The sequence below is a fragment of the Hyla sarda genome, chromosome 1 (assembly GCF_029499605.1).
Source record: "Hyla sarda isolate aHylSar1 chromosome 1, aHylSar1.hap1, whole genome shotgun sequence".
NCBI classification, from domain to species: Eukaryota; Metazoa; Chordata; class Amphibia; order Anura; family Hylidae; genus Hyla; species Hyla sarda.
The window spans coordinates 268,686,790-268,701,557 of NC_079189.1; the positions used below are offsets into that span (position 1 = coordinate 268,686,790).

The 14,768-nt window shown below is 43.1% G+C and overlaps 1 protein-coding gene across 2 annotated transcripts in view; it reads left to right on the forward strand.

Moving 5' to 3' along the window:
• Positions 1-14,768, forward strand: part of CHAF1A (chromatin assembly factor 1 subunit A) — a 413,519-nt gene that overhangs the window by 259,106 nt on the left and 139,645 nt on the right. For both annotated transcript variants that reach the window (XM_056572104.1, XM_056572113.1), the window contains exon 10: positions 14,398-14,502. In XM_056572104.1, coding sequence (XP_056428079.1) covers positions 14,398-14,502 — 105 coding nt within the window. The remainder of the gene's footprint in view (positions 1-14,397; positions 14,503-14,768) is intronic.

Here is a 14,768-nt window from a genome sequence, read left to right on the forward strand (position 1 = left end):
ACTGGACCCCTTGTTACGTGCATTGAGGAGTGTAGTTTCCAAAATAGTATGCCATGTGTTTTTTTTTTTTTTTTGCTGTTCTGGCACCATAGGGGCTTCCGAAATATGGCATGCCCCCCAAAAACCATGTCAGAAAAACTCACTCTCCAAAATCCCACTGTCGCTCCTTCCCTTTTGAGCCCTCTACTGCGCCCGCCGAACACTTGACATACACATATGAGGTATTTTCTTACTCGAGAGAAATTGGATTACACATTTTAGGAAGAGTTCTCTCCTTTTACCCCTTGTAAAAATTCAATAACTGGGTCTACAAGAACATGCTAGTGTAAAAAATGAAGATTTTGAATTTTCTCCTTCAATTTGCTGCTATTCCTCTGAAACACCTAAAGGGTTAACAAACCTTTTGAATGTCATTTTGAATACTTTGAGGGGTGCAGTTTTTATAATTGGGTCATTTGGATCTTCCAAAAGTAAAAACATGTAAACTTTATGATGGAAACATAAAGTAGACATATTGTATATGTGAATCAATATATAATTTATTTGGAATATTCATTTTCCTTATAAGCAGAGAGCTTCAAATTTTAAAAAAAATGCTACATTTTCAATTTTTTCATCAAATTTTGGAATTTTTCACCAAGAAATGATGCAAGCATCGACAAAATTTTACCACTAACATAAAGTAGAATATATCATGAAAAAACATTCTCGGAATCAGAATTAAAGGTAAAAGCATGTCAGTTATTAATGTTTAAAGTGACACTGGTCAGATGTGCAAAAAATGGACGTGTCCTATAGTGAAAATTGGCTGGGTCCTTAAAGGGTACCTCTCATCAAAAAAACTTGATATAGATTAATGTATGCAGAATAACTTTACAATTGCTTGTTATTAAAAAAATGTTTCTTTCTATTTAATTTTCCACTTTGAAGAAATGACCACTAGGGGTCTCCCTACCAGTCCTGGCAGCAAGCATTTCAGACTCATGCTGGAGTCCTAAACACTACGAGCTGCCAGTCTGCTTTGTTCACAAAGGAGAACACTCAGAGCTGCCAGCCTGCTTTGTTCACAGCCTGTTTGGCTGTGCAAAAGCAGGCTGGCAGCTCTGAGTGTTTAGGACTCCAGCATGAGTCAGAAATGCTTGCTGACAGGACTGATCGGGAAAAATACAATAGAAAGAAGCATATATTTCATTAACATGCTATTGGAAAGTTATTCAACATTCATTAATGTTAAATATATCAAAAGTTTATTTGATGAGGTACCCTTTAAGGGGTTAACTTATCAAAGTGATTCTGAGAGTTTTTTCGTGACAAATTGTACTTAATGTTAGTGGTAAATTTTGGTTAATAAATTCATCATTTCTGTGTGAAAAACTCCAAAATTTCGGGAAAAATTTAGCAATTATCAAAATTCCAGATTCTCTACTTTCGTAAAGTCGTACAACATGAATCAGTCATTAATTCGCATTATGTCTACTTTATGTTGACATTGACATTTTTAGTACAGTTCTCAAGTGGATCTGAGGGGCTTGTATGTAAGAACCCCCTATTAATCACCCCATTATAAAAACTGCACCACTCAACGTAATAAAAATGACATTTGGTAAGTTTAGTAATCCTTTGCATTCATTTCTGTGAAACATGTAAAGTAGTGGAATTCAAATTTTTTTTATTTACTTTATATATATATTTTTTTAAATATGCAATTTTTTATATTTTTACGAATGGAGCTGTGCGCGGGCTTATTTTTTGCGGGATGGGTAGCGGTTTTGAATAGTACTATTTTGGGGTATGTCTGACATTTTGATCACTTTCTATTACATTGTGGGGGGGGGGTACACCATGATGGTTTATTAATTTACGCTATAAATCTATTTTTAATTAAATAGATCTTATTAGTACATTTTTATTTTTTATATATTCCGATATGTTGTGTTTTTTAGTGGTACCATTTTGGGGTACATGGGACATTTTGTTCACTTTTTAAGTTTTATTTATTACGGCGTTCTTCATCCTATTTAGTTTTATTGCTTGGTTTGTTATGGACATGGCAATACCAAATATGTTTGTATTTATTTATTTTTATTGTTTGTTTAGTGCGTGTACTTTTATTACTTTACCTTCGAGATCCCACGATCGCATTGCGGGATCTCATTGGAGAACAGAGGGAGCTCCCTCCCTCGGTCACCGGCTATCGGTGCTGTGGTCACATTGACCGCAGCACTGAATGTGTTAACTGTCAGAATCTGAGTACAGCTCCACTCCCGACAGTTGCTGCTCGTGCCTGGTGATATGTGATCGCCGGCCCGCGGTGCCGTAATCACTAAGGATGTATAAATACGTCCATTTGCAGGAAGGGGTTAAAGAGTACCTCTCATAATCTTGTTAAATATTTTAATCCTCCCTGTTCACTGCCCTCATCATAATGAACCAACCTCTGCCTTTACTTTTTATGTTTTTTTTAACTTTTCTACCTTGATATTGCTCTGTATTTTTTGCTCAGTCTGTCAGATTCACAGACTGGAAAGGGTTGTTACCAAGCAGGTGTGACATTATCTGAAGCCATACGGAGAGAACTTCCTCCCTTACTCTGCTACATACAGCCCAGTGCAGTTTAGTGTGTGAGATGAGCTATGATTGGATAAGGCTGCACACACACCCCTCAGCACTCCAGACTGCATTTCCTGATTTTGGACTTCTGCCAGGAGGAGTCCAAAGTCTGTGCAAGAGAGAGGGGGAGAATGTGCTCAGGACAAGTAGGGAGCCACCTTTTTTTTTTTTTTTTAAACACTAATAAAACATAGAAAACTTCATTTTTTTTTTTTTTGCCTCTTAACCCCTTAAGGATGGAGCCCATTTTCACCTCTAGGACGAAGCCCTTTTTTTGCAAATCTGGCCACTGTCACTTTAAACATTAATAACTCTGGAATGCTTTTACTTATCATTCTGATTCTGAGATAGTTTTTTTCGTGACATAATCTACTTTAACATAGTGGTAAGTTTTTGTGGTAACTTGTATCCTTTCTTGGTGAAAAATCCCCAAATTTGATGAAAAAATTTAAAATTTTGCATTTGTTCTAACTTTGAAGCTGTCTGCTTGTAAGGGAAATGGATATTCCCCAAATTTTTTTTTTTGGGATTCACATATACAATATGTCTACTTTATGTTGGCATCATAAAATTGACGTGTTTTTACTTTTGGAAGACACCAGAGGGCTTCAAAGTTCAGCAATTTTCCAATTTTTCACAACATTTTCACTCACAATTTTTCAGGGACCAGTTCAGGTTTGAAGTGGATTTGAAGGATCTTCATATTAGAAATACCCCATAAATGATCCCATTATAAAAACTGCACCCCCAAAGTATTCAAAATGACATTCAGTAAATGTTTTAACCCTTTAGGTGTTTCACAGGAAAAGCAGCAAAGTGAAGGAGAAAATTCAAAATCTTCATTTTTTTACACTCGCATGTTCTTGTAGACCCAATTTTTTAATTTTTACAAGGGGTAAAAGGAGAAAATGTAAACTTGTATGTGTAACCCAATTTCTCTCGAGTAAGCTCATACCTCATATGTCTATGTAAAGGCGCAGTAGAGGGCTCAGAAGCGAAGGAGCGACAAGGGGATTTTGGAGAGTACGTTTTTCTGAAATGGTTTTTGGGGGGCATGTCGCATTTAGGAAGCCCCTATGGTGCCAGAACAGCAAAAAAAAACAACACATGGCATACCATTTTGGAAACTAGACCCCTTGAGGAACATAACAAGGAATAAAGTGAGCCTTAATATCCCACAGGTGTTTCACGACTTTTGCATATGTAAATAAAAAAAAAATTTTCATTAAAATGTTGGTTTTCGCCCAAATTTCACATTTTTTAAAGGGTTAATTTGTAACCTCATCTCTTCTGAGTATGGAGGTACCCCATAAGTGGACCTGAAGTGCACTACGGGCGAACTACAATGCTCAGAAGAGAAGAAGTCATATTTGGCTTTTTGAGAGCAAATTTTGCTTGGGGGGGGCATGTCACATTTAGGAAGCCCATATGGTGCCAGGACAGCAAAAAAAAAACACATGGCAAACCATTTTGGAAAATAGACCCCTCACAGAATGTAATGAGGGGTACAGTGAGCATTTACCCCCCACTAGTGTCGGACAGATCTTTGTAACAGTGGGCTGTGCAAAATTTTTCATTTTCACGGATCACTGTTCCAAAGATCCGTCAGACACCTGTGGGGTGTAAATTCTCACTGCACCCCTTATTACATTCAGTGAGGGGTGTAGTTTGCAAAATGGGGTCACGTGTGGGTGTGTTTTTTTTTTTTTTTTTTTTTTGCGTTTGTCAGAACCGCTGTAACAATCAGCCACCCCTGTGCAAATCACCTCAAATGTACATGGCGCACTCTCCCTTCTGGGCCTTGTGCGCCCCCAGAGCACTTTGCGCCCACATATGGGGTATCTCCGTATTCGGGAGTAATTGCGTTACAAATTTTGGGGGGCATTTTTCCCTTTTACCTCTTGTGAAAATGAAAAGTATAGAGCAACACCAGCATGTTAGTGTAAAAATTGTAATTTTTTTTACACTAACATGCTGGTGTAGACCCCAACTGTTCCTTTTCATAAGGGGTAAAAGGAGAAAAAGCCCCCCAAAATTTGTTAGGCAATTAATCCCGAGTACGGCGATACCCCATATGTGACCCTATTCTGTTGCCTTGAAATACGACAGGGCTCCAAAGTGAGAGCGCCATGCGCATTTGAGGCCTGAATTAGGGACTTGCATAGGGGTGGACATAGGGGTATTCTATGCCAGTGATTCCCAAACAGGGTGCCTCCAGCTGTTGTAAAACTCTCAGCATGCTTGGACAGTCAATTGCTGTCCAGAAATGCTGGGAGTTTTTGTTTTGCAACAGCTGGAGGCGCAATCTTAGAAACACTGCCATACAATACATTTTTCATTTTTATTGGGGAAGGGGGGTGGTAGGGGGGGCAGTGTACGTGTGTATATGTAGTGTTTTACTCTTTATTTTATGTTAGTGTAGTGTAGTGTTTTTAGGTTACATTCACACTGGTGGCAGATTACACTGAGTCTCCCGCTAGGAGTTTGAGCTGCGGTGGAAAATTTGCCGCAGCTCAAATTTGAAGCGAGGAACGCACTGTAATCTGCCGCCAGTGTGAATGTAGCCTGTACATTCACATGGGAGGGGGGGTCAAAACTACAACTCCCAGCATGCACTGACAGACCATGCATGCTGGGAGTTGTAGCTTTGCAACAGCTGGAGGCACACTGGTTGGAAAACCTTGAGTTAGGTTCTATGACCTAACTCAGTATTTTCCAACCAGTGTGCCTCCAGCTGTTGCAAAACTACAACTCCCAGCATGTACTGATTGCAGAAGGGCATGCTGCTGGGAGATGTAGTTATGCAATGGCTGGAGGCACGCAAGTACAACTCCCAGCATGCCAAAACAGCCTTATGCTGTTCCTGAATGCTGGGAGTTGTAGTTTTGCAAGATTTAGAGAGGTTCAGGTTGTAAATCACTGTCCAGTGGTCTGAAAACTGTGGCCTTCCAGATGTTGCAAAACTACAACTCGCAGCATGCCCAGACAGCAAACTTCTGTCTGGGCATGCTGAGAGTTGTAGTTTTGAAACATCTGGAGGGCTACAGTTTGAGACCACTTAGTGATCTACAACCTGAACCCCTCTAAATATTGCAAAACTACAAGTCCCAGCATGCCCACACAGCAAACAGTTGTCTGGGCATGCTGGGAGTTGTAGTTTTGCAACATCTGGAGGGCCACGGTTTAGAGACCACTGTAAACTGTGGCCCTCCGGATGTTGCTAGGCAACAACTCACCTAGCGGGACCCGGAAGTATTGCTGCCGCCGCCACACGTGGGGGAGGATCGCACTCGGGGATCCAGGTAAGGGACCTTCGGCGCCGACCTTCCTTGGACAGTTCCCCCGTTTTGCCCGGACAGCGATAGGTGGGCAAAGCGGGGGAACCGAACTTTAACCCCCCCTCCCCCGATCTGCTATCGGTCGGTCGCTCGGCCGACCAATAGCAGGGATAGGAGGGGTGGCACCCCTGCCACCAAGCTCCTATCCCTTCAGGGGGATCGAGGGTGTCTCGGACACCCCCGATCCCTCTTATTTTCCGGGTCACCAGTGACCCGTATGACCCGAAATTGCGCAGATCGCAGGTCTGAATTGACCTGCGATTTGCACCCATCGCGGTCATGGGGAGGGTCTCAGGACCCCCCTCTGCGATGTGCCGGGATGCCTGCTGTTAGATAACAGCAGTCATCCCGGGCCGATCACCACTACCGGTGACGCGGCGCTCCCGGAACCCCGCGACGTACATGTACGCCGCCACGCGCCAAGTGACATGTACGTCGCTCGTCGTGAAGGGGTTAAAGGGGGTTATCCAGCATAAGGTGATTTTAGTACGTACCTGGCAGACAGTAATGGACATACTTAGGAAGGATCTGCGCTTGTCTTGGGCTACATGGCTATGCTGTGAGATTACCAGAACACTGTGGCTAGCTTTCTCTGAACTTGTATTTCCTGTTTTCAGTTTTCTTGTTTGCCTACAAATCCCATGATACCATTTTCCTCCTTCCCACACATCAGCCACCCCACCCACTGAGCTGCAGACCTGTGGTTTTCAATCAGAGTGCCTCCAGCTGTTGCATTACTGGCAGATTGCTCTCTCCAACCATTGAAACAGACAAGCTCCCTATCATCAGCTGACTAGTGAGTCAGGTCTCGACCGCATTGCAAGCTGGGAAAATTCCGAGACAGCAGTCATTTTGTATGCTGTTAAAAATAAATATTGGGATGAAAATCACTTAAGAATTGTGAGAAAACAGTCACACACAGGTAAAGACACTATATTATGAACTACACTAACTTTACAGCCCCTGTAGCATAGTCAAATAAAAAAAAAATTCCCAGAATACCCCTTTAAGGACTTAGCCCATTTTCACCTTAACCCCTTCAGGACGGAGCCCATTTTGGCCTTAAGGACCGGAGCGTTTTTTGCACATCTGACCACTGTCACTTTAAACATTAATAACTCTGGAATGCTTTGTTATCATTCTGATTCCGAGATTGTTTTTTCGTGACATATTCTACTTTAACATAGTGGTAAATTTTTGTCGATACTTGCATCCTTTCTTGGTGAAAAATTTGAAAATTTAGCATTTTTCTAACTTTGAAGCTCTCTACTTGTAAGGAAAATGGATATTACGAATACATTTTTTTGGTTCACATATACAATATGTCTACTTTATGTTTGCATCATAAAATTGACGTGTTTTTACTTTTGGAAGACACCAGAGGGCTTCAACGGTCAGCAGCAATTTTCCGATTTTTCACAAAATTTTCAAACTCAGTATTTTTCAGGGACCAGTTCAGGTTTGAAGTGGATTTGAAGGGTCTTCATATTAGAAATACCCCATAAATGACCCCATTATAAAAACTACACCCCCCAAAGTATTCAAAATGACATTCAGTCAGCGTTTTAACCCTTTAGGTGTTTCACACGAATAGCAGCAAAGTGAAGGAGAAAATTCACAATCTTCATTTTTTATACTCACATGTTCTTGTAGACCCAATTTTTGAATTTTTACAAGGGGTAAAAGGACAAAATTTTTACTTGTCTTTGTAGCCCAATTTCTCTCGAGTAAGCACATACCTCATATGTCTATGTAAAGTGTTCGGCGGGCGCAGTAGAGGGCTCAGAAGGGAAGGAGCGACAAGGGGATTTTGGAGAGTACGTTTTTCTGAAATGGTTTTTGGGGGGCATGTTACCTTAAGGAAGCCCTTTTGGTGCCAGAACAGCAAAAAAAAAAACACATGGCATACCATTTTGGAAACTAGACCCCTCGGGGAATGTAACATGGGATAAAGTGAACCTTAATACCCCACAGGTGTTTCACGACTTTTGCAAATGTAAAAAAACAAAAACAAATTTTACCTAAAATGCTTGTTTTCCCCAAAAAATTTTATTTTTAAAAAGGGTAATAGCAGAAAATGCCCCTAAAAATTTGAAGCCCAATTTCTCCCGATTCAGAAAACACCCCATATGGGGGTGAAAAGTGCCCTGCTGGTGCACTACAGGTCTCAGAAGAGGAGTCACATTTGGCTTTTTGAACGCAAATTTTTCTCTGGGGGCATGCCGCATTTAGGAAGCCCCTATGGTGCCAGAGCAGCAAAAAAAAAACCCACATGGCATACCATTTTGGAAACTAGACCCCTTGGGGAACGTAACAAGGGGTTAAGTGAACCTTTATACCCCACAGGTGTTTCACGACTTTTGCATATGTAAAAAAAAAAATTTTTTTTACCTAAAATGCTTGGTTTCCCAAAAATTTTACATTTTTAAAAAGGGTAAAAGCAGAAAATACCCCCCAAAATTTAAAGCCCAATTTCTCCCGAGTACGGCGATACCCCATATGTGACCCTAAACTGTTGCCTTGAAATACGACAGGGCTCCAAAGTGAGAGCGCCATGCGCTTTGAGGCCTAAATTAGGGACTTGCATAGGGGTGGACATAGGGGTATTCTACGCCAGTGATTCCCAAACAGGGTGCCTCCAGCTGTTGCAAAACTCCCAGCATGCCTGGACAGTCAACGGCTGTCCGACAATACTGGGAGTTGTTTTGCAACAGCTAGAGGCTCCATTCTGGAAACAGTGGCGTACCAGACGTTTTTCATTTTTATTGGGGAGGGGAGGGGGGCTGTGTAGGGGTATGTGTATATGTAGTGTTTTTTACTTTTTATTTTATTTTTTGTGTTAGTGTAGTGTAGTGTTTTTAGGGTACAGTCACACGGGCGGGGGTTCACAGTAGTTTCTCGCTGGCAATTTGAGCTGCAGCAGAAAGTTTGCGGCAGCTCAAATTTGCAGCCAGATACTTACTGTAATCCTCCGCCCATGTGAGTGTACCCTGTACGTTCACATTGGGGGGGGGGGGGGGGGGACATCCAGCTGTTGCATAACTACAACTCCCAGCATGCCCGTTGGCTGTCGGTGACTGCTGAGAGTTGCAGTTTTGCAACAACTGTAGGCACACTGGTTATGTATCACTGAGTTTGTGACCGAACTCAGTGTTTCACAACCAGTGTGCCTCCAGCTGTTGCAAAACTTCAACTCCCAGCATGTACGGTGCATGGTGTACGGTGACTGCTGAGAGTTGTAGTTTGCAACAGCTGGAGGCACACCGGTCGTGAAACACTGAGTTAGGTAAAAAAAAAACTGAGTTTCACAAACAGTGTGCCTTCAGCTGTTGCAAAACTACAACTCTCAGCAGTCACCGACAGAAAACGGGCATGCTGGGAGTTGTAGTTATGCAACCAGCAGATGCACCACTACAACTCCCAGCATGCACTTTAGCTGTTTGTGCAAGCTGGGAGTTGTAGTTAGACAACAGCTGAAGGTACACTTTTCCATAGAAAGAATGTGCCTCCAGCTGTTGCAAAACCATAAGTCCCAGCATGCCCATAAGGGAATGCTGGGAGTTGTGGTGGTCTGCCTCCTGCTGTTGCATAACTACAGCTCCCAGCATGCCCTTTTTGCATGCTGGGAGCTGTTGCTAAGCAACAGCAGGAGGCTGTCACTCACCTCCAACGATCCAGACGCTGCAGGTCAGTCCCGCCGCCGCAGCTGCTCCTGGGGCCCCGATCCCAACAGGGGCGCCGGGGATCGGGGTCCCCAGCACCCGGGGTGCACGTCCCGCACCCGCTCACGTCCTCCAGAAGAGGGGCGGAGCGGGTGCGGGAGTGACACCCGCAGCAGGCGCCCTGATTGGTCGGCCGGTAATCCGGCCGACGAATCAGGGCGATCGTGAGGTGGCACCAGTGCCACCTCACCCCTGCAGGCTCTGGCTGTTCGGGGCCGTCAGAGACAGCCCCGAACAGCCAGTAATTTTGGGTCACCGGAATCGCCGCAGATCGCTGGACTGAATTGTCCAGCGATCTGCGGCGATCGCCGACATGGGGGGGGCATAATGACCCCCCTGGGCGATATGCCGGGATGCCTGCTGAACGATTTCAGCAGGCATCCGGCTCCGGTCCCCAACCGGTCCTTAAGGACTCGGGATTCAGGGCGTATCCATACGCCCTATGTCCTGAAGAGGTTAAAGGGGTACTCCGCCCCTAACATCTTAACGCCCATCACGCCCACTTCCATAGACTTGTATTGAGGGGGTGGACCGTGATGTTACGAGGGGGCGGAGCTGTGACGTCACAATGCTCCGGCCCCCGTATTGCCGGTCATAACGCACAGAGCGAGTTTGCACTGTGCAGTAATGATAGCGGGGCGCTGCAGAGAAGATCCCAGGGGTCCCCAGCGGCGGGACCCCAACGATCTGACATCTTATCCCCTATCCTTTGTATAGGGGATAAGATGCTAGGGGCAGAGTACCCCTTTAAGGACCAGGCTATTTATCGTTTTTGCAATTTCATTTTTTCCACCTCCCCTTCTAAAAATCATAACACTTTCAATTTTGCACCTACAGACCCATATAAGGGCTTGTTTCATGCGCCACCAATTGTACTTTGTAATTTCATTAACCATTTAATAACGTAATCTATTGCAAAACCAAAAAAATGTTTGTGGTGAAATGGAAAAAAAGCACCAATTTAACTTTTGGGGTGTTCATATTCTACACAGTGCAATTTCCGGTAAAAATTACACCTGATCTTTAATCAGTAGGTCCATACGGTCACAAGGATACCCAATTTATGTAGGTTTTGTTTTACTACTATCTACATTCACCAAAATTAGTATGTTGTCTGTAGTTTGTCTGTAGTTTTTATCGGTCCCATTTTTGTTTTGATGGGACTTTTTGATCACTTTTAATTTTTATGGTATATGAAGTGACCAAAAATGCGCAGTTTTGAACTTAAGTATTTTTTTTTACGTGTACGCCATCGATCGTGTGATTTAGCTAACCTTATATTTTAATAGTTCGGACATTTAACACACGCGGCGGTACCACATATGATTTATATCAATTTTATTTAGAAAATTGGAAAAGGGGGGTGATTTGCACTTTTATTTAGGGAAGGGGTTAATTCACGTAACTTTTTTTTTTTTTTTTTTAGCACGCTTAAACATGCAATCTTCTGATTGCTTGTATTGATCTGTGCTCTGTTATAGCAAAGCACTGATCCTTGTAACCGGCGATCTGGTTCGCAGGCTGGGAGCAGCAGATCGCCGAACGGACGACAGAGGCAGGTGTGGACCCTCTTGTCTGGTAAGCTGATGGGGACATTGCGATTACGTTGCGATAGTCCCGATCAGCTCCACTGAGCTGCCCAGACACTTTCACTTTCTTTTTAGATGCCGCAATTAGCTTTGATCATGGCATCTAAAGGGTTAATGACGGGCATCGGCCCGATAGGTGCCCAGCATTAGCAGGGTTGTGGAAATTAAAAAAAAAACTACTTGTCCAAGGGACTAAAGTGGAACACAATCTACTTGTCCCTCAAAAAAATCTACTTGTCCTGGTTGATTAAATAATTTCAACCAAAATAGTCTGATCCCCCCCCCACTAGACCACCAGGGATGGATATAAGATCCTTTAGACACTGCTGACAGCGGTGATCTAATGGTTTAATAGGTGATCGCAGCATGCCAGGCTATTAGCGGCGGGAGAGCTGTAGCTCCTCTTACACCCCAGACAAGCCCAGAAAAGTCTAGATATAACTTTTTGATCACCTTATAAAAAATTTCTCATATGAAGTGACCAAAAATTAGCAATTCTGGACTATTCTTTACATTTACACCGTTCACCGTACGGTTTAATTAACATTGTATTTAATAGTCTGGACATTTCCACATGTAGCGATACCACTTATGTTTATTTTTGTACATTATTTTTATTTAAAGAAAATTGGAAACTTGTATTAGGAAAGGGGCTTATTCACATGTATACGCACCTTTTAAAATATTTTAATCACTATTTTTCAGTCTCAATAGGGACTTATGTGTTACTGGGGGGGGGTTCTGCTTCTCCAGTTTATGTGCTGCATTTTGTGTCAGAAAATGCTGGAAGTTGCATTTAGTTACTAGATAACTACAACTCCCAGCATGCCCTGATACAGCCTATGGTTCTGTGGGTGTTGCAGCATGTTGCACTGTATAGTACAGTTAAGGTTATTGTGGGACATGCTGGGAGTTGTAGTTTTGGTTTGTGTCAGCTGCAGAGCCATAGGATGTGTCAAGGAATACTGGAAATTGCAGTTAGTAACTAGAACACCCAGCATGCCCTGATGTAGCCTATGGCTCTGCAGCTGACCTGAACCAAAACTACAACTCCCAGCATGTTGCACTTTATAGTTCTACAGTTTAGGTTATGGTGCAACATGCTGGAAGTTGTAGTTTTGGTTTGGGTGTGTTTGTGTGCATCCGTGGGGCTCTTGGTCGTCGGGTGAGTATGAAGGGGGTGGGATTCTGGGGGTGCAATTCAGTGTGGGTGCCACTAAAAAGAAATAAAATTAGATGGCACAACTGCCCTAATGCCCGACGTGACAGTCCGCTCCTATCCAAAACATTCATGCATACACATCATACATGCACCAGCCACTGCCCCCATATCATACATACACACACCCGCCACTGCCCCCCACATCATACATTACATATACACATACACTCACACCATACATATACACCATACATATGCACACATCATACATACACCTGCCGCTGCCCACCCCACATCATACATCATACATCACATACACACACATCACACTTAGACATTATACACACATCATACATTACATACACATCACACATAGACATCATACACACATACACTCACACCATACATATCCACCAGGGTTTCCCAACCAGGGTGCCTCCAGCTGTTGCAAAACTACAACTCCCAGCATGCCCAGGGCATGCTGGGAGTTGTAGTTTTGCAACAGCTGGAGGCACCCTGGTTGGGAAACACTGATATACACCATACATATGCACACATCATACATACACCTGCCGCTGCCCTCCCATCATACATTACATACACACATCACACATACACTCACACCCCACATATACAACCACCCTTCCTGCCGCTGCCGCCTGTATTCTCGGCCTCCTCACCTGATCCGGCCATGAGTGGACATCAGAGCTGTAGTCCCGGCCGGTTTGAGGTGAGATTTCCGTCCTCCCCCTCACCCCCCCCTGCTCTGTGTTTTCCCCGTGCAAACTAGCAACCGCCCCGTGGTGGATTAGGTCCTGGGGAGACAGATCAGGGGGAGGGGGAGGGATAGAGCTGTGTGCGGGGGATGGGAGGAGCTGTCAACATCCTTTCTCTCCCCCTGCTGTGTCTTCTGAGCTCCGTCCATCCTCCGGGAGGGGAGATAAGGGGACTCTGCAGTCAGCTGGAGGCCGCCGCCCCCTCCATATACTCTGAGTGCTGGTGTGAGGTACAGACTTCCATCGGCTCCTGCGCCTCACACCGACATTAAAGAAAAATAAGGGGGAAGTCTGTCTCTCCCTGCTAGCCTGATACAGGGCTAAATCTATAAACAATTCACCTGCCCGGCACCCAAAACTACTTGTCCCGGGCGTCTGGCTATAGGATTTCCACATCCCTGATTAGCCATAGGTCCCGGCTGCCTTTAGCAACCGGGACCCACATGGTTTAACCTTTGAGAACGGCTTAAACCCTGTTAACGGGACCAAGTGCATACAGGTACTCCCTTGGTCCTTTAGTACCAGGGTCCGAAGGTGTACCTGTACTCCCTTAGTCCTGGACGGGTTAATCAAAGTACATTAGAAAGATTTTTTTTATTTACCATAAGGAGTGTAATAGCAAAAACATTTTTAATGATAGTGCCCATTTAAAGAGTTAGTGTTTAAAAAAACTTACATTCTTATAGTCCCTTCATAAAAATTCAAATAACCCCTGTTTTTACCATTTGTGAAATTTAGTTAACCACAAAAAAATTAATAAAAGATGATCAAAAAGTCAAATCTATTCGAAAACTGTTAAAAACTACAGATCAAGGCACATAAAAATTAGCCGTCACATAGCTCTGCAGAGAAAAAATTTTGTTATAGGTGTCTGAATAGAACAATAAAGGATGCAATTAAAAAGTTGTAATTCTAATTTTTCCATCTAAAGAGCCATATGAATTCTTGATTTTTTTGCAGGACCAAGTGTACTTTGTAATGGCAAGGGTGAAAAAACAAAAATGCTAAGTAACGGCTGTTTATTGGTCACTACGCGACTAACTTTTTTTTTAGTGACCTTTTGTATGGCCTTTTTTTGTCCACCCGTCCAACAATCCAGCTCAGTCCTAATAGGACACAGAGAGGGGACATGTTGTCCTCTTGACAAAATTTCATGAAGTGTCTGCTTTATGTTTTGTCTTATTTATTTGTTTTGTGTAGGATGATGAAGATGATGATACAAAGGAAGATGATGATGAAGATGATGATGGATTCTTTGTACCCCATGGTTACCTATCAGAGGATGAAGGGGGAGTATCTGATGAGGTGAGCTTTTTAAAATTTTGCTATTAGTTCATCTAAGGTCAGTGGACTGTATTTATAGGCTCCTATCACTAGAACAAAGCCATGTCTGCTGTTGTCTCCCCTAGAAGCAGCAAAGAATAGAAGAAACAATGTTTCCCACAGTGTAAATAAAATATAAAAAACCTTTGTGTTCTTCCTGTGACCTGTTATATAGATATGACATGTGTAATACAAATTCATCAAATGTCGGACAGGACTTGATAAATTTGTCACCTGGGCAAATCATC